We start from the raw sequence: 19,449 nt of genomic DNA on the forward strand, positions 1-19,449 counted from the left end.
AGATAATCTTTTAGCACTACATGGGTAGTATGCACAAGCATTAATATGATTTCTTTCATTATATACTGAGTAAGAGAGTATTTAAAGTGAGTCACATGATTCTGTTGGAAACATATGACTCACTTCGTCATGTGTATAAATACATAGAGACTTCAGCAGCTATCTTTTTTTCCGCATTTATGTATCGTTTTTCAAATGTAAGATTTTATGCAGAAAGATTGCGTTTCATTTAGCTATGTTGCTCAAAAATGAGCCGTTGTGTCAAAGTGCTCATACTTGTATTCATGTACTGTATGTGTCACTTTGATGATGTCAATGTAAGCAAGTGACTTCTCACAAGAGCACTTAAAGGGATGGCTCGGATATTTATTTTTCTACCCTTCATTAATTATTTTCTTTGGAAAGAGCTTTTATGATCAGAACAACAGCCAATCAATCGAGTTGTGATGAAGACACCATCTTGATAGGAAGAAAAATAAAGTCTTGCAGAAACATAATTGATAGTTTGTATATTAAAAACAAACAGGATATATTAGAAAGTTCAATTCAGAGTGCAATAGTAGGCCAAACTGAGACAGTGCCAACTATCAGACCCATGGTAGCCTGGGTATGAATATATATAATATATATAATACAATATGAATACATTACTCACTTATCCTTTATCTGCTTTAATCTTTAAGATGTTTTAAGTTTTGCAGGCCAATCGAAGTTAAAGTGGTTTTATGTATTCATAATTTAATAATAATTATTTTTTTGAGCACTCTTCATGATCCGCGTTACAAAGTGCTTCACACGGCAGCAAAATAAAACCGACAAGTCTTAAAATCATCAGGTTTTAAATAAACAAAAATGAGTGTACACAAGCCAATACAGTGTAGAAAACATTTTTTTTTAAGGAAATAAAAACTCCAGTAAAATCATGAAAGGCTCTCCAATTAAAGTATGTTTTCAGAAGGGACTTAAAGAAACCCCTGACTCAGCTGATCTGAAATCCTTAGGCAGATCGTTCCAGAGCCTCGGGGCCTGGACTGCAACAATCTGTCCCTTCCTTTTAGTCTTCCGCCGGGCCTGTGGAACAGACAATAGACCTCTGTTCGAGGATCTCAAAGTACGTACTGGCACGCACAGCACAGAGAGGTCAGAGAGGGAAAGAGGCCATAAAGAGTCTTAAAAGTAGTCCGTCAAATTAAATGAATGAATAATGAATTATCATAACATACTGGGAGCCAGTGTAAAGAGGCTAGAACAGGAGTGATGTGATCATGCCTCTTGGTTCTGGTTTAAAGCCTGGCAGCTGAGTTCTGTACAGTCTGGAGTCCATCAATACATTTTTGGTTTAGGCAAGTAAAGAGGCTGTTGCAGTAATCCTGTCGTGAACAGATGAAGGCGTGTAAAATGGTCTCGGTGCCTTTTTAAAAAGTTTAGACAGATTGAATTTTTGAAATATGGCTAAGATGATAAACACATGATTGCACAAGCTTTGTGGTGTGCTGCTCAAAACTTAATTACCGTCAAACCAGGCAACAGGCTTGTTGTGATCCGATAGGGGACCATGATGTGATGTCTTTGTATTTTCCTCTCTGGTCCACTGTGTATTAACAGGCTGAGAGCAGGAAGGACAGACAACGTGCTGGAGGAGCAGGCCAGAAGAGCCAGAAAGCTGCGGGGAGACAGGCGGAGTTTAGAGGACTTTGCCCAGTTCCTCAACCTGCCAGTTTCAGACACACTCACGCAAGTCCACAGCCTCTTCGACCAGGTAAACAGACAGATTCAGCTACAGTTTTTTTCATTTAAAAAAACACAGACAAGTACCAGATAATGAGATTACTTGTTAACTGGTAAAAGAGGACATATGGAACAGTATAAAGGTGAAGATTACAAGATGATGTTGGTCCAGCTACATTGTATAGCACGATGTTCTAAACCTTGGGAGCTCTAATAAAAAAATACTTTAGTCATGTTTAGTTATTAGCCACAAAAAAAGAAGTTGTTTTTATGCATTAAAATACCTTTATATTGAGTCAGAGGCCAGACCTCAGATCAAATATCGAAATTTGAAAATTGAGAAAAGTCACTTGGCAAAACAGATCATACAGAAACAGAAAAAAAAGTATTTTAAGTGCCATGACACTAATATTAGGTGAATGTAGCAGATAATCATAATAGCTCAGATATTTGGGCTGATGGTATCAATGACCTCCTACAGCAGTTAGTTAGCGGGCAGTCTCGCACTGTCAGACCTTCCTTCACAGCGCGGCGGAGGAGGATCTGGCTAGTCTAGAGGATGGATACCTGAACCGAGCCCATCGGGACCCGGCAGTACCCGGCAGGCCGGGCCGGGTTCGGGCAGATATTTAGGGTTCCGGTCGGGCTCGGTCACATTAGCGCGATAAGGCATTGAACGTTTTAAATTTAAAAAAGTTTATTATGTAGGTGCGCGCCTGTGTTAACGTGCGCTTGTTGCCCCGTGTGCGCTGATGCGCTCATCTGTTGACATTTCCGAATGCCTTCCTACAAACGTACGTGTGTCCTTAGTATGAGAACAAAATGAGATTTTAACTGTGTCGGTCTCGGACATAAATATCTTAATGACTGTCGGGCTCGGGCCTGGCTGGGTTACTGCTCTGTCAGACCCAGGCCGGGCTCGGACAGAAAAATGTGGCCCGATCTGCACCCTAGGCTACTCCACACAGCATTCTGGGATGGGAGAAAAACGTGCTCTGGTTTATTGGCATTTCTTTAAACCAATCACAATCGTCTTGGGCGGTGCTAAGCGCCAGACAGAAGCCTGGTGGCGCTGCAAAATAGCCTCGGGAAAGAACTTGTTTTGGTGGAACATGTGTACATTCAAAGGTTGTTTTAGTCATGCAAAATAAAACTCAGATTGGACAGATAGTCTAGCTAGCTGTCTGGATTCACCCTGCAGAGATCTGAGGAGCAGTTAACCATAGTCTTCATAAATCCACCGGAGTTTAGAATACCAACACAAAGAAAGCGGAAGGTAACGGACATCCAGCTCAAAAGAGTGACATCCGGTGGTATTTCCGGCAGAACCGGAGCAATCCCGGAAGTGGAACATCGTGGATATAGACTAGTTAGCAGGTAGTTATTCAAGTTTTTAGAAATCCCGGTTAGATCGGAGATGTTTGCTGCTTATGCATCCTTGTGAGGTTCCTGATACCTTAACATGTTATCATTTAAAGTGTCCTGACAGTGATTTATACATCTTCAGTTATTGAGCTCCCTATTGACATCAGGATGGCCGAAAGCCTACGCATTAGGGCTGCCACCTCTTGTTTTGGTCTTAGTCGACTAAGATTTCTTTAGTTGAGGAGTCATTTTTTTATGCTTATTCATGCTTAATCACTCATTTCCAAGAAACTTATGAGCACATTTCTGGTAAGCACAAGATTTAAAGTGGTGCTTTTGCAGGATTAATTGTGGAGAAACTCAGTTTTACAGATGGTTCATTAACTACATTTATATTGTGCTTTTCTAGTCTTAATCACCTCTCAAAGAGCACAGCTCTGTCGATTACATCAACTAATAGATTAATCGACAAAATCATGTAAGTGTTAGTCGACTAAGAATTTCTTCAGTCGAGGACAGCCCTACTACGCATCTTCCTCAAGGCTAAAAACATATCTTCCGACTACACCTTGGATAAACATGAAGAAAAAACAAATATATATATATATATATATATATATATATATATATATATATATATATATATATATATATATATATATATATATATATATATATATATATATATATACCTTCAGGGTTGAAAGCACTTAATTGGAAGTCGCTTTGGATAAAAGCGTCAGCTACTTGACATGTAATGTAATTGTTTGGCCTTCCTACCTTTTAGTTTTTAGGTCTTGTGTGTGATAATTGAGACAGGGCAGTGTTTCAGATTATTTCTTCTCTACCTCTTTCCTAAAAGAGCTTCAGTGTTTAATAACGACACGGTGTCACTGATTCAAAGCACCCAAAGGTCTTAACCACTGCTGTTACTTTTCTATCTTATAGCTGACATACTTAACTGTTTTGTGTGTTGAACTGGTCTGACAATGACTGATCAGCTCCCCCCTGTGGAGAATAGGAACTCTGCTAAATGCCACTAAGTTAAATTAGCCCTGATTGGGGCTTTGCATTGATAAACGACCAAGCTCACTTTAACTTTTGTGTGAAAATGTGTTTTGAAATGCAAGATGCTGTTTGTTCAGTTGAGTTTACATGATTTTAAGCTAGAGATGATTACAAATGACATTTTTCATACAGGATCCTATTTGTTCCTTTGCTACTGCTCACGATATGTATTGTTTTTCCCAGTGTGGAGATGGGCAGATTGACATCAGACACTATGTCATTGCTCTGTCCACCGTTCATCGACCGTCAAAGTCAATGGAGACCCTCAAGTTGGCCTTTAAGGTGAGCACCTTTACCATTGGATCTGGTTTGACATAGGTTTAATGCCATTGCACTGAATACATATGTTGTTCTGCAGATGTATGAGAGCGAAGAGAACGGGTACATCCTAGAGGAGGAGCTCGCCGCCATCTTGGAAATAATGTTGGGAGTGAAAGAGGTGGAACTTTCCGGTCTGTTTTTAGCGCTTGACAGACCTGACTCAGCGAAGATCACATATGGTAGGGCTCAGTGTGTGTCATTCTACTTTAGTACAAAATGAATAATGATACCTTTGTACATATGAGACCATTGTGGAGATGATTGACACGCATCCATGAGTGTGTCCCCCGCTTCCTCTGTGCTGTCACCATCACATTTGATTTCTTCTTGACTTTACTGAAGAGGATAAGTACCGTCTGTTGAGGATTTTACATCCACCATCTGTCTCTTCTGGAAACTGTCAAAACTTCTCTGTACACTTCTTCTCTTATGTCCTATAAGCAACAAGCAATTTCTCTGTTTAACATGAAACAATCCAGCAGATTTCCATATCTGCACATATTGTAAAATGCAGTTTACAGACTTTTTACAAATTCAATTGGTTTGGAATCATAGTAATTCTACTAATGCTTCTTACAAAAAACATATTGCTGTTAAAATGCTATACATGGCTCCTTAAGGCCCCATATTGTAAAAAGTAAGAATTCCATGTATTTTATAATGCAGGTCGAGATGCTACATACAGTTGTGTTCAGAATAATAGCAGTGTGTTTAAAAAAAGTGAATAATGCTCAAAATCCTTGGAATAGCTTTTAATTCCATAATATCAATGCATTGGGAACACTGCACATTCAATTCCAAATCAAAACATGACCAAAATTGATCAAGTTTGTGTTATACCTTTACAGAAAGTGAAGAAAAAGAAATATTAGGCTGTTCAAAAAAATAGCAGTATTTGCATTTTTCTTTACAAACTCAAACATTTACTGTATAAACTGAAAAATGTCTCAAGGGTTTGCTTTACTTTGTATCACTGCACTAATATTTAGTTGCATAACCATTATTTCTGAGAACTGCTTCACATCTGTGTTGCATGGAGTCGACCAACTTCTGGCACCTGTGAACAGGTATTCCAGCCCAGGACCATTGAACTACATTCCAAAATTCCTCTGCATTACTGGGTTTTGCCTCAGAAACAGCATTTTTGATGTCACCTCACTTTTCTATGGGATTGAGGTCTGGGGATTGGGCTGGCCACACCGTAACAGCAATCTTGTTCATCTGGAACCAAGACTTTGCTCGCTTACTGGTGTGTTTTGGGTCATTGTCTTGTTGAAAGACCCATTTCAAAGGCATTTCCTCTTCAGCATAAGGCAACATGACCTCTTCAAGTATTTTGATGTATTGAAACTGATCCATGATCCCTGGTATGTGATAAATAGGCCCAACACCACAGTATGAGAAACATCCCCATAACATGATTTTTGCACCACCATGCTTTACTGTCTTCACAGTGTACTGTGGCTTGAATTCAGTGCATGGGGGTTGTCTAGCTGATAGCTTTGCTTCACATAGCCTTCTTCTGATCGTAACAGTACTCACAGGTAACTTAAAGTCTTCTTTGATTTTCCTGGAGCTGATCATTGGTTGAGCCTTTGCCATTTTCGCTATTCTTTGATCTATTCAAATGGTAGTTGACTGTTTTTTCCCACGTCCTTCAGGCTTTGGATGCCATTTCAAGGCATTTGAAATCATTTTGGCTGAGCAACCTATACTTTTCTGCACTTCTTTATATGTTTTCCCCTCTTCAATAAACTTTTTAATCAAAGTCTGCTGTTCCTCAGAGCAATGTCTGGAACGACCCATTTTGCTGAGTATTTCAGTGTGAAATGCACTATAACCAGCATGCACAACATTTGCTTCCTTCCTTCCTTAAATATAGGCCATAACTGACACCTGTTTCTTCACAGAATCAATCACCTCACTAATTGAACACAACACTGCTATTATTTTGAACATGCCCCTTTCAATTACAGATTCAATTACACAGAATGAGCAGCATGCATGTCATGACTGTTGGGTCTGTTGGTTTTCTATGACTCTACAACACTTACTAGTAAATTATTTGCCATGTAGAAATATCACTTCTACCAAAAAAATGATTTATGAGGTTAGTGATGTTGGACTGCTATTATTTTGAACACAACTGTAAATACTGTGAATACTGTGTGAAGTATCAAAATGCTCAATCCAGAGAAATGCACACAGCCGTATTTAGGAACAGTGTCTTCAAACCAGCCGGCAAGACTTCTATATAGTTGTGATGTCACAACTTAACGATATATAGGTAGAAAGTGCCGCTACATTGCCGTTACAGTCATTCCCCGTCTACAATGATGGTGCAGAGGCGCTGAGAGCGCAGATGCGGAAGACCCGGAAATGCTAACCAATCAGAGCAGACTGGGCTTTTTAGAGAAGGGGGCTTAAAGGGCCATGCGCTAAAACTGAGCGTTTCAGAGAGAGGGTACGAGTAAAAAAAAAATAAAAATTGTGACAATGGACATTGAAGCATGTTCTAGTAGAAACTCAAAATACAAGTTTAAACCTGAAAAAGAGCATGATATGTCTCCTTTTAAATTGGAAATAATAGCTTTCTTCTCCTCTTTACCAAACAAATTAAAAAAATATCAGACATGTTTTGTAATGTAAAGTCCTAACATTCACTGACAGTAGTAATAACATTTATCACCATTTTCTGTTTTGCCTCCTTTTGCAGATGAACTTCATCATTATATAGAGCAGCACCCGTACTTCGTCCAGGATTGCCTCGATTTTGAAAACCATCCGCGCAAATTCGGGCCGCCGAAGAGCTGCAACGGCCAAAAGCACAACAAAGAGGACTGAAGAATGGACTCTCATGCAACCATTCTATTGACTCTCTTCTCTATCTGATGTAACAGCATCTCCAAATGCTTTCCTAGCACCTCTGTGCCTTTATAAGTAAGGGTAAAGAAAGCAATAGACAGAGCATTAACAAAGTGAGGATAGGTGAGTGCAGCACAGGATGGAATCGCTTATCTCAGTTCTTTTCTGAACTTTCTTTTTGCCTTCCTTTGTATTTTTGTCCCCATTATGATATAAAAAACACACTTTTGTTTTTTTTGCGCTGCAGATGTATTATTTATTTTTTACATTTATATTCTATGTATTTTCTTTTAGCCCTTTTGTCTGATCTAAGACAAATTGACATCCTGCTGCTATCAGTGCACATAGAAACATAGAAACCTAATTTCAGGTAAGAAGGATCAGGATATAAATCATGCTGCCATTCTGTGCTAAGACAGATAAGACACTAAACTACATAACAAATACTAGAAAAATCTGCCACTTACTGTAATCCAGAGAAATTATTCCTTACTTCAAGCAGCTGTGTCAGTGCCGTACATTTACAACCCCTTGCAAAAAAAACAATTGACAAGGAATACCGATGAAATCATCCAGCTATATTTTTTTGTAATATGATGAGTAATGTTATGCCTAATTTTTTTAAATGTCTATAATGTTTCCAAAAATAGTTTTTCTCCACCTTTTTAAGGGAAATCATTTTTTAACGGTCTAATTTTTCTTAGAAAAACATTTAAGAGGATGGTTGTTGAGTATTTTTGGAGCATCAAATCCTCCCGTTAAACCTCTGACAGATATTACACACGACTGTGAGACTGTGCATTTTTACGCCGGTTTAAAAATCGATCTCAGATGGTTTACGCTGGACTGACACATTTTATACCTTATGGCTGCAATGTTCCTGTAAAGTGTAATTTCAAGAGTCTTAAATGCAGAAACCAAAGCTACTATTGCATTCATTTTACAAATAAAATAAACAATCATTTTTGTGTTGTTGTCACCTACTGTCTTAATCCACTAGGTGGAGCTCTGCTTTCACACATTCACTTCAAGGTGGTGTGACTTTTGGACTCCCTCAAAGGGACTTCTATATGGACCAAGTCAGTGGTTCCCACATTGTTTAAATTGTATTATTAATAACTTTGTTTAATTACTCAGTTGTGGTTTCTATGTTCAAGTTATTTGTGTTTCCCTTTTGATCACTTTAGGTGATCATCCGATACATTTCTCCAGACTGTACCTCCCTGCTATTGCTTTCATAATGGTTCATCTTTCCTAAGTCCACATGGTGGTGCTAGCTCCCTAAACTATACACACCATAACGCCCATGCACCGCTGCCCACCTGATGGACAGGAAAAGCATTACCTCATCCCTTCCTTTCATTCCTTCAGGTAAAAATAGACAGATTAAGCCTGGGCGTTGATGAAAGAAACCTACAGAGGAGGTGTGGAAGCAGGGAAAGAGGGATAGAGATGGAGGAGAGAGACTAAATGGATCGTTCTGCTCCAAATCCAATTCCTAATAGCTGGAGGGAGGGAGGGTGGGTGTTAGGAGGGAGAGGAAAACAGTCAAAAGAAAAAGGAGAGACAGAGGGGGAGTGGAGATATCACGTCTAACAATTAAGACCTGCCTTCAGGGTCTAAAGAAGTAGCTTTGTTGAGAACAGATAAATTGCTCATTGAGCAGAGCCTCTCTGCAGTCTCAGATACTCCTGCCTCCAGGGAATCTGCCATAAAAGAAAGCAGCCACAGCCCACCACATACTGTAGCAGGGCTGGAATCTGTTCACAGTATTTGGGGATCCATCTCCATCAGTCATCCTGGCCAAGCAAATCTCCATCAGTCATCCTGGCCAAGCAAATCTCCCCCCTACAGTAAACACAAACCTGGAACTAATCCCGGTGACTTTAGTTGAGGAAACATCCCAGTACAGCCACTGGAGATCCCCTGCGGTTACTATACCTTGCAGGGTCAGAGACCCAGCTCAGCTAACTTTGTCTCGTTTATTTTTGTTGTACAGGCCAAGTGGATGAGCCTCTTGATAGCATTAGCTAGGTCTTTGAGAGGATACACCTTCCCATTATTTGTTTGTGGTGCTAAACCAAAGTTCCAACGTTGAATACCCAAAGGTAAAAAGGTAGCACACACAGATCTTCAGGACAGAGTTGACTAATGTCAATTTAAAGTCAAGCCTTACGTGATCGCACACACGCCCCCACCCCTCCTCCACACAGTTGCTAGTAGCCAAGGAGGACACAGAGGATTTAAAAAAAACATGATGGACTCTTCAGAAGAGGTAATTATCTTCACTTGAGTTTCTGCACGGGAAAGTCACCGGACGACATAATCTTCTAAACATAGCCATACTGAGAAACACAGAGAGTTGTGTGGAGCTGATCGTCTTAATTAGCTTTGTAGCAACTCCTTTGGCAATGGCTTGCATGTAATGGACGTTCATTAATATAAAAAAAAGTTACGCACCAGAGCTTTAAGAATGAATTGATGAAATTAAGATTAGCCAATTCTTAGGTGTGTGCTACCTTTTTATATATTAATATGTATGCCTGGGAATTATTTTCTCCAAGCCAGGATGTGCAGGTCTGCACTGGCAGTTCTTTTGAAGTTGTATCTTATAGGCTGATGGGTTTATTACAGAATAATGTGACAGTACAGGTTTTATCAAATGGCACCTGTGGTCTGAAACATCTGTAATGTACCCTGGAGGGTATGTGGCAAGATTGTGGAGTAGCTCAGTTAAAAAAAATATAAATTCAGATTTTATTGAAACAAATAGTTCCACACTCTGTATTAAGTGAGTGCATGAAAGCTAGTTAGCAAGTGAGCAGCTAAAAGTAGTGGATACATGTTTGAAATAGATAGCCATGGATACATTGTTCAAATAGTTAAAAGTAATGAATAAACGGTTAAAGTTGTTCACTAAAAGCAATTGATCAATGGTGAAAATGGTTAGCTAAACGTAACAGATGGTGGGAATATATCAGAAAAAAAGGTGGGGAACCACTGATCGGAGGAACCTTGAAAGAAAATGTTTTTCTTTCTTAAATTAGGTTAATCTGCCCTTTAATTGACAATAATTGTAGCTATGTTTGGACTTTCACTGTTTAATTCCTGTCCAGCAGCATCATTCAAGCTGCGTTTCAGTGGGTTTTGGCTGTGACCTGATTCTGCTTAACTATTCACTGCTGGTGTGAAATGTATTTTGGGTGGAATGATTGATGACACATCTGAGCAAACGTGTCTGCTGCCACTCAGCTTCATGTTGTGGTATTATCATGCTCATCAGCCTACTGAGTTCGCTGACAAATATAGTACATGAAATCATCACTGGAGAAATGTAGTTTTTACTATGGCAACACTATTTCACAGCCAGTCAATCTGTTCATAAAATAACTCAGTTATGTGGAAAGTATTGCCCAATTGTGAAATATGTATTCATTTTTTTATTATTATTATTTACAAGAAAATCAAAGCCCTCAGTTTCAACTGTGTTTGAATATTCATGTCAGACTGAAAGGCAATGCTCCCATCAGGAAAGAAACATTCTAGAGGTGAATTTTCTTTTAAAATCATATGTAGTGAACATTGGGGTGACTAAATGTTTAACACTTAACTTGTTGTCCCTGAATGCCTATTTCACATCATAACAGAAGTTGTTGCTCTGCATATTTCAGCTGATAATACATTTTTGGCAAGTTTTATGGTTGTGCAGCAGGACAAAAGTCTGGGGAGGCGTTAGGTAAGTTCCACTCTTGTGTTGCTGTCAATATGGCAAAGTATTAGTGAGGCTTATGCACTGCTGTGCTTTGAGCTAAATGCTACTGTCAACATGGTAAAATGCTCACAATAACAATGCTTACATGCTGATGTTTACTATCTTCACTATCTTAGTCTAGCGTACTAACAGGCTAACAGTTGCTAATTAAACACAAGCACATGACACATCCTACCCAACCTAATCAATTTATTTTGGCAAATTAATAGAAAGACCAACCCCAATAAAGGCCTTCATCAAGACACCAGAAGAAAACTTGATGTTGCTTTTCCATTCTCATTTACATTACAGCTATGATAATTGAGTTTTTGAATACACTAAGCTAGCAGTATTGTATTGTATTAACATGTTCAATAAGTAGGTTTGAAGTTTTCATAAATGACATATGTTGACAAGCAGCTGTAACCCCTTTCACCTCACATTCAAAATGTATCCAAGTAAAAAGCTGTTGACAAAAGATTCTTGCATGTGTCTGCTCTCTGAGTGCTGCATGCTGATGGTCAACGGGTTGAACCCATAGAATATTGCCATAACCCATGTGTTTTTTCCTTTATGTTGCATATATGTGGCATTGAAACATGCCCTTGATCAAGGAACCCTCACCATAAAAGACACACTGTGCTGTGTGGAGTCCATTAGCCATTGAGACAAGTAGTGAGGCAACGATTGTACTCAGAGATGGAGAGAGTGAGATTGTGGCTGAAAGGTTCAAGGTGAGTACCAAGAAAATAAATCAGAACTTGGCTGATGCGATTGTCAGCGTGCAAACAGGATGTAGAGCCTATCAGGTAGAACAGCCTGGTCTTTCTATAGAGGAAAAAGACAAGGACAAAGGCAGTTCCAGTGATGACTAATGGTATGATTGGAGATGGGGTACTGAAGCCCTGGATACAAACACTTTGAGTGAGGTGGCGTAAAGAGCATTCCTTTTTTTTTTTTTTAGGTTTTCATCCATTTGATACAATTGTGAATCCTTTGCATCACTGCTGACTACTTTTCATGCTCTAGTGTTTAAACATGTTTAATAAATGTCCTTCTTTCAATGCATACTCTGGTGTTCCAGTATTACAAACAAATTACATAAAAAATTACATAAACTTTAGTTTCATTTGACATTAGTCCATTAGTCCAGTTTATTGAGTATATTGTCATTTTGATGTAAGACTCCACTTAAACTGCATTAACAATAATAGTCCTTAACACATTTAATGTTCAATGATTTTAAAGATTTTAAAGATTTTTTTTTTTTATCAAAAAGGGTTTAAAGAGTCTGTTAATTGGTTTTCACAGACTCAAATTAAATTAATTACCTGGGGTGGTACAAGAAGTACATTCAAAAATCAAACATTTTGAAGCATTTTTTGGAAATTGCCAGCAATAATATAGTGTAGGCTATAAATGACAATGGCCAGTTTCTAACTGTCTAACTTTTAACTAACAAAGATAGATAATAGTTTTGTCGAACAAAAACGTTTTTAAGATGGTATAATCACAAAAATTATAAATGTAGTGGCTTTAAGGTCCTAAAGTTCATAAAAAAGCTGGCATATTCCCTTACAAGCTATTTGTGTTATTATGAACACTACCAGACCATCACCAACAGAGCATCAGTCTCAATACTTAAATTCCAACTTCCCTTCCCTGTTTGTGGCGCTCGATGGTGTTTTAAGCCCCCAACGTCGCCTTCCAGGCAGCTACCGTAACCCTAACCTTAACCCTAAACATAATCATTGCTGCGTTGCCTGGGAGGCAACGTTGGAGGTTTAAAACACCAAACACTGTTTGTGGTTCTCTGCCCCAAGCTCATTGGTTTATACTGAAGACTTAAATCTTTGAAAACAGATTTTTAAATGTAAATAGTTTCCTAAAAACAGCTGGGCACTGTGGTTTTCACCAAATGTCACTCAAACCGTAGTAAATAGTGCATTTGTTGGGACAATCAAGCATTTGCAATTTGGTCGGGCGATGTCTGGCTAGGTGTCTGTGGGATTGACTCAAAAACAACAGTGCTGATGTTTTTGGTAATGAAGGAACATGTCACCGATGGTGTAGCTCATTGATGTGTCTGACAGACAGACAGACAGGCAGACAGACAGGCAGGCAGGCAGGCAGGCAAACAGACAGACAGACAGGCAAGCAAGCTTCTTGGATTTTTTTTGTTTTTAGTCAACAATGGATCTCTATGGCACAGAGAAATATGATTTCAGGTGTTGAATACACAGAAAATTGTTGGTAGAATAAATCGTTGGTTTTGGTCTTTAAGGGACACATTGTTTTACAAACCAGGCTTCATCTGCATAAAGGACTATTCTTTTGGTTGATTTAACACAAGCTATAGCCTGCTTTACCAACTGTTAGGATATATGATGTTCAATTTGGCATTCCTGGAAGCATTATCAAACTGAGTGAGTTACATGATATGGATTTTTTCATATTTCTTGTTTTTATTGCTAGCTCTGTATCATGCTGTCTTATATTAAGGTTCTTTATCAGTTTTTTTATTGACTTGACATCACTGTTAATGTCCTGTATCTTTCTGGTGTTGAATATTATAACAGGTATGAAGGTTTTGTAAAGCTGATTAGAAAGCGGATGAAGGTCTAATTTATCATATTCAGTTAGCAGCACTCCTATTCCCATCCCGGTGCCAAATGGACAGGTCATCATTTTGCCTGCAGCAGGCTGTCAGTGGGATGGAGGCCTGTGTGTGGTTCAATATGTTAGTGTGTGAGCGTCCATCCTGCCTTCAGCATCAGTCCTTTTCACTGCAGCCATAATTACCACTGTCTGAGGGTAACCAACAGTGGCGGATCTCATTATGCCATGATATTGGTCGCGTCTGCATATACAGGCACACATACACTGCTTATTTACATATGAATGTGTCCAGTTTTGCACCCACACGCAGACACACACACACACACACACACACACTTATCTATCCACACACACAAACACACACAGCATTTACATTTAAAAGCGTTAATGTGCGACACACACGTTACATAGTACACACACACAGCAGCCTATTCATACGTGCACCTCACACATATGGGCTACTCATAAATTTAGACACTTCCGTCAGAAGGCCCTCGCCAGCCGACAGGGATATGAACCCAATATAGCATCCCAGAGATAAGCCAGTGACTCTGGAAGCAGAACTAATATTATTTGCACTGTGTCGAACGTTTATCTGGCGCCGCCTGCAAAGTGATGGTTCGGTGTCACTTTTGTTTAATAATGATGTGCCAATAGTAATATGCCTGCTGGCTGGAAACCTATTACAGTTCAAAAGATTATCCAAATACAATCTAATTTGGAATATTGCATTTTGACAGGCTGTGACTGGAGGAGGTGGGATGGTAATACGATACTTTCTTTCCTTTTTAAAAATTCCAATTAACATTTTTAATGCTCAACAAACCAATGGTGACTGCAAATATGCTGAGGTGTTTGACTGTGCCAAATCTCCTGATGGGTTTCAGACAAAGCAGTGGAAAAAAAACAAAAACTTTTGCACAATGTAAACTTTTGATTAGGTGAGTGCCGTGTTTGGACTCTCCTGTCTGTTGACTTTAAATTGACATTATGAAAAAGAGATAATCTATAATGTAGGAGAGGAAACACAGTCAAGCTGTTATAAACACGAAAGTACTTATTTTACATTCATCATTCTTATCGGGGATGACAGTGTTGCCTTCCGTTGGCACACTAAGTGGAGCATTCTTACATACCTACTTTAATATCACATATTTACATTCACAGCCTGTAAATTAGTATTACGCAAATGCTGCTTATCAAGATACACTGTTATGTTATTAATCAAAAGGAGGAAATTTAACAGAACTCAACATTTACTGAAGATCTCCACTTGTTATTACACATAATCCAAAATGCTACTTACTACTACAATACCACTTGATTAACATCCGTCTTTGCATACCTGCAGCCTTGAATATAACTGCCTTATTATCACCTTCCTCTCATAAATACTTAATCAAGATAGATCAACACAGTACAGGAAATTGTTGGAAAAAAGGCTTTTGCTAGTTATTAAAATTAAGTTATTAAAATAGACATTAAAGTCCACCAGATCATCCAACATTGTTATATATCATCAATATCTAATGTTTAATGTATTCCTGGAGTTATTTTGTGATGAAGTGTTTTAATTTACTTTTTTTTTTCCTACTTTCTCCTCAACTTCCCCTCCACTCAGTGATTTCCTTTATGAATGAATGACTTTTGACAAGCACCAGCGAAGCATTGAGTTGTTGCTTCAATTCCAGTGGGTGTATGGGTATATTATTATCACGACAGAAGAATTATAAGGTTTCAACTGACTTTTGGGAGGTTTTAAGATCTTGAGCTTTGAATATTTAATTTTCAGTACCGTTGACTTTCTGTGTTTCGTGTTTCTTGTTGCATCATGTATCGGTGTAAGATGTCTTATAAAATAAAAGTGCAACACCTGGTAGAAATGCAAAGATGTAAGATTGGGTAACACTTTACTTGAAGGTATCTACATAAGAGTGACATGACACTGTCATGACACATGAACCCTAACCCTAACTCTAACCCTAACCCTAACTTGTCATGACAAAAACCGAATGAAACAATAGCGTTATGTCATAAACGTTTATGACTTGTTTATAATGTTTATGACACGTTCATGGCAGTGTCATGTCACTCTTATGTAGATACCTTCAAGTAAAGTGTAATCAAAGATTGTTCCCAGGGCCGTAGCACAAAATTCTGGGCCCTGTAGAAATGCATTTTCTATGTGCCCCTCCCAGCATTCAAAGCTATTCATTCTAGCATCTTTTTGGGCCTTCCTCACATGAGGGCCCTGGGTACTCAGTCCCCTTTTCCCCCCCAGTCCGATGCCCCTGTTGACAGGCAATAACATTTGAATGAAAAAAAAAAAAGTAATGGATTGACTGAATTATAATTACACAAACGCCAATCAGTGAAACTATTTAAGTACTAATAAACGAAAATTAACATTTTCTTTCAACATTTGAAATTCAAAATACTGTTTTCTTTATATTCAATAAGGTTAATTCATTTCCCATAACTAAGGCGACATTACTTTAACAAGACTAAAGGTATGTGTCCACAGGCTGCGTCATTTTCACACTTCCCATTCATTGTCTATGTGTGCAGCCTGGCAATGCATTATGGTAGCGTCGAGGCAACGTTCGCGAGACGTGGCGTCGAGTTGCCTGCTCCTCATTTGCATATAGTTGAGGTCCAGGCTACTTCATGCAACTTTATGCGACATCTTAGTTTAGTGTGTTAGCATGCTAACAAAGCACTAAACACAAAGTACAGCTGAGGCTTATAGAAATGTCAAAACCAAAGTATTGGGCCAATTCAAATTTTTAACTGATGATGACGCTGAATGAAAAGTTAGGGGATTACCAAAGTTATTAAAGTTCATCCTGATGGGAACATGGATGTGTGTACCAAATGTAATGGCAATCCATCTAATAATTGTTGTGATATTTCACTCAAAACCACAAATGTCAACTGATACTGCCATCCCCAGAGAAATGCCACTAGGCTGAAAATCACATCAAACAAAAGTTCATTAAACATTTTAAACATTTCACAAAACACAGTCTTGTTCATGTTTTTTTTTTTTTAAACAACTTAATTGCCTTACAAATGTAGCAGCATCAGTTTAAAAATAACCACAATGTTGATTAGGGTTTAACCTAACCCACTCCAGTGTCACAGCACGTAGGTTGATAACTTATCAACTTACTTTACTCTGAATTAAGTTCATGTTTGTTTCATTGGCATTGGTTCCTGTTAAATGTTAATTTACTTCATGAAGTCAAGTTTAATAATCAAGTCATTTTAGAGTTGGCATTTACCAATTAATTTTGTGCACTCTTCATTTGTAAATAATTGGAAAATATATCAGCTATAAATATTCCGTTCTTCGCAGTTTTTCTTTTTGCTGTGGGAGGAGGTGCTCGTGTAATGAGACTTTTGGCTGATGAAACAGGGTGTTGGTCTGCCCACCAGATCTTGATTCATCTTCAGAAACTCTAATGGCAGTTACACACCGGGCCGATAATCGTCCGTTGGACAGTCTGGCAAGGTCAGTGACTCGAGTCTGTTCCCGTGTGTTCCGTGCCGTCATCCGTTGGAGGAGCTGTCTGCCTTCATTTTGGCCGACCTGACATGCTCAGTCGGAGACAGGGCAGTCGGGACTTACCCAGAAATGGCGAGCGGGATGAGTGTGACCAAGCCTCTCAAAATCTGACAAAAATCTTTTAAACTGACCTTTGTCGATGAAGACAGATTCAACAACTGCATGGCCTATTTCTCGCTTAAAATGTTTTCAGAAACACGTTTCGGTGAACTATTTTAGTACAATATGAGATCGTATTCTGAATGAGTCGCCATTAATGGCTGGTTGAAAAATCCAAAATCCGGAAGCAGCAGCCAGACCCATGTGACACGTTCGTCCAATCAGCTGCCGGTTTTCATTTTTGGGCGACAATACAGATTAGCGCCGCCTGCTGGTGTGTTCCGAGGCACTTTTTTGACCAACTCGGGGAGACTGATCAGTCCAACTGCCTTTTCTGCCAACGGTCGGCCGTCTGGTTGATGTTGGTGTGTAACTGCCTTTACATCAACTAAGCAAAGGCTGATTGGTTGTGGGATGTAGAGAACTTCATCTTGAATGCATGGAGAATACACCTCAGGGCTGATACAGCCTCAAATGGTACATGTTGTAGTGGAATGCTAGAGCACCTAACTGGAAGTACCCTTACAGTAAAATGATACTGCATGGAAACATTCACAAACTGACATGAGTTTCTCCATATTGCTGTTCGTTCTGTCAAACTCCTGCACACATAAAGGCTGCAGTTGAGTATTTCATGGTGATGGACTGTATCATAATGCGCTGCTCCGATAAGAATGTGGCTGTTGCAAATGCTTAGATTGAGTTGTGCTCGCGGAGGTAAACATCTCTTCATGTCGTGATGAGTGAGACATCGGCGTGGTCAACCATAACCATTTCTCGAATTCAGATGAGTTCATCGGCAATGTGCTTGCCTGCTGTTGCTTCACTTGTAATGGAGCTGTATGCATGTTTAACTCTTTTAGAGGAAAATGCTAATTTCAGCCTGAAGGCATGTAATGACAAATGAGAGGGATCGTGAGACTGCTATCCCTGCCTCTCCTCTATCATGGCATTTCTTTCTCTAGCAAATTACTCATATTCCCTGTCCAGCTCTTGTTCTTCACAATGGTCACATCTGTTTAGCATTGGCTTTAAAAGAATTCTTCTTTTTTAAAACATCTTTATTAAATTCGATGAAATTTTGAATTGTTTTGTGTGTTTTTCACACTTAATGTTAAAGGGTTCAAGACCATTTAAATTGCACCAATTGTGGATGGTGTTACTCCTTGGCTGCATCTCAAATGAATCCAAGTTGCACACGGTTTTGAGGGAAGCACATAAAATCCCCCCAAGAGCTACACACACATGAGCAGATACAGATCGCTGAGATATCAGAGACATATAAATGCACAAGGCAACAGATGTCATTGTAAGTGTGGTAATAAGAAACCAGCAGAGGGGGAGGAGGCGGGAGGGTGCAGATAGCAGAGAGAGTAACTGCAGCCAGTAGCAGGTCGGAGCAGGCAGTGGAAACAGAAACAGCAGCAGCAGCAGGAATGATTGTCAGGTGTGATAAACACCAGCTCATCCACTTGTAGCAATGTAGCCGCCTGATTTAACTTTGTCTTCCATATGTGTAGCACGGCAACAGGGAAGTCCCAAAATAAAATTGTATGTAGGATTTCTGCAGGCATGTGCAGAGGAGTGAGCATGGAGAGTTGTGATTGGTTAATAATAAAAACAAACAGGGGTCTAAGCAAAAAAATAAAAATGTGTATATATATATATATTTTATATTTTGTACTTCTTTAGTGCTAATTAGCAAAAATGTTTTAAAAGTAAGACAGTGAACATGGGAAACATACTTGCTAATCATCAGCATGCTAGTATTGTCATTATAAACATGTTAGCATGCTCACATGTTTTGCCTTTAGTAGCTTTGCAGATCTTTTAGCTTAGCTGTAGACTTAATTTGGTTTCACAGCGCCGTGCAGCAAACCACCCTGACAACCACCTACCTGCAAGACTGTTTCCCAAAAAGGCAAAGCGTTTTTAAAAGCAGTGCCGGCTGCCCAAGCGATCCCCCTTGATCAAAACTGCTTCCCCTCTGCCATCTTCCCCTGGGCCAGTTACTGTGTGGTAGTGTGGAAGCCTCTTTTAGTCTTGTGTTACATTTGGGCAGCAT

At 39.1% G+C, this 19,449-nt stretch overlaps 1 protein-coding gene across 1 annotated transcript in view; it reads left to right on the forward strand.

Annotated features, from left to right (window-relative positions):
• lpcat1 (lysophosphatidylcholine acyltransferase 1) overlaps window positions 1-8,315 on the forward strand; it is a 36,278-nt gene extending 27,963 nt beyond the window's left edge. The window contains exons 11-14 of the mRNA XM_031287148.2: window positions 1,606-1,759; window positions 4,345-4,443; window positions 4,520-4,661; window positions 7,199-8,315. Of these exons, the coding sequence (XP_031143008.1) occupies window positions 1,606-1,759; window positions 4,345-4,443; window positions 4,520-4,661; window positions 7,199-7,326 (523 nt within the window). The 3' untranslated portion in view covers window positions 7,327-8,315. The remainder of the gene's footprint in view (window positions 1-1,605; window positions 1,760-4,344; window positions 4,444-4,519; window positions 4,662-7,198) is intronic.
• The last annotated feature ends 11,134 nt before the right edge of the window (window positions 8,316-19,449 follow it).

Source organism: Sander lucioperca, chromosome 16 (assembly GCF_008315115.2).
Source record: "Sander lucioperca isolate FBNREF2018 chromosome 16, SLUC_FBN_1.2, whole genome shotgun sequence".
NCBI lineage: Eukaryota > Metazoa > Chordata > Actinopteri > Perciformes > Percidae > Sander > Sander lucioperca.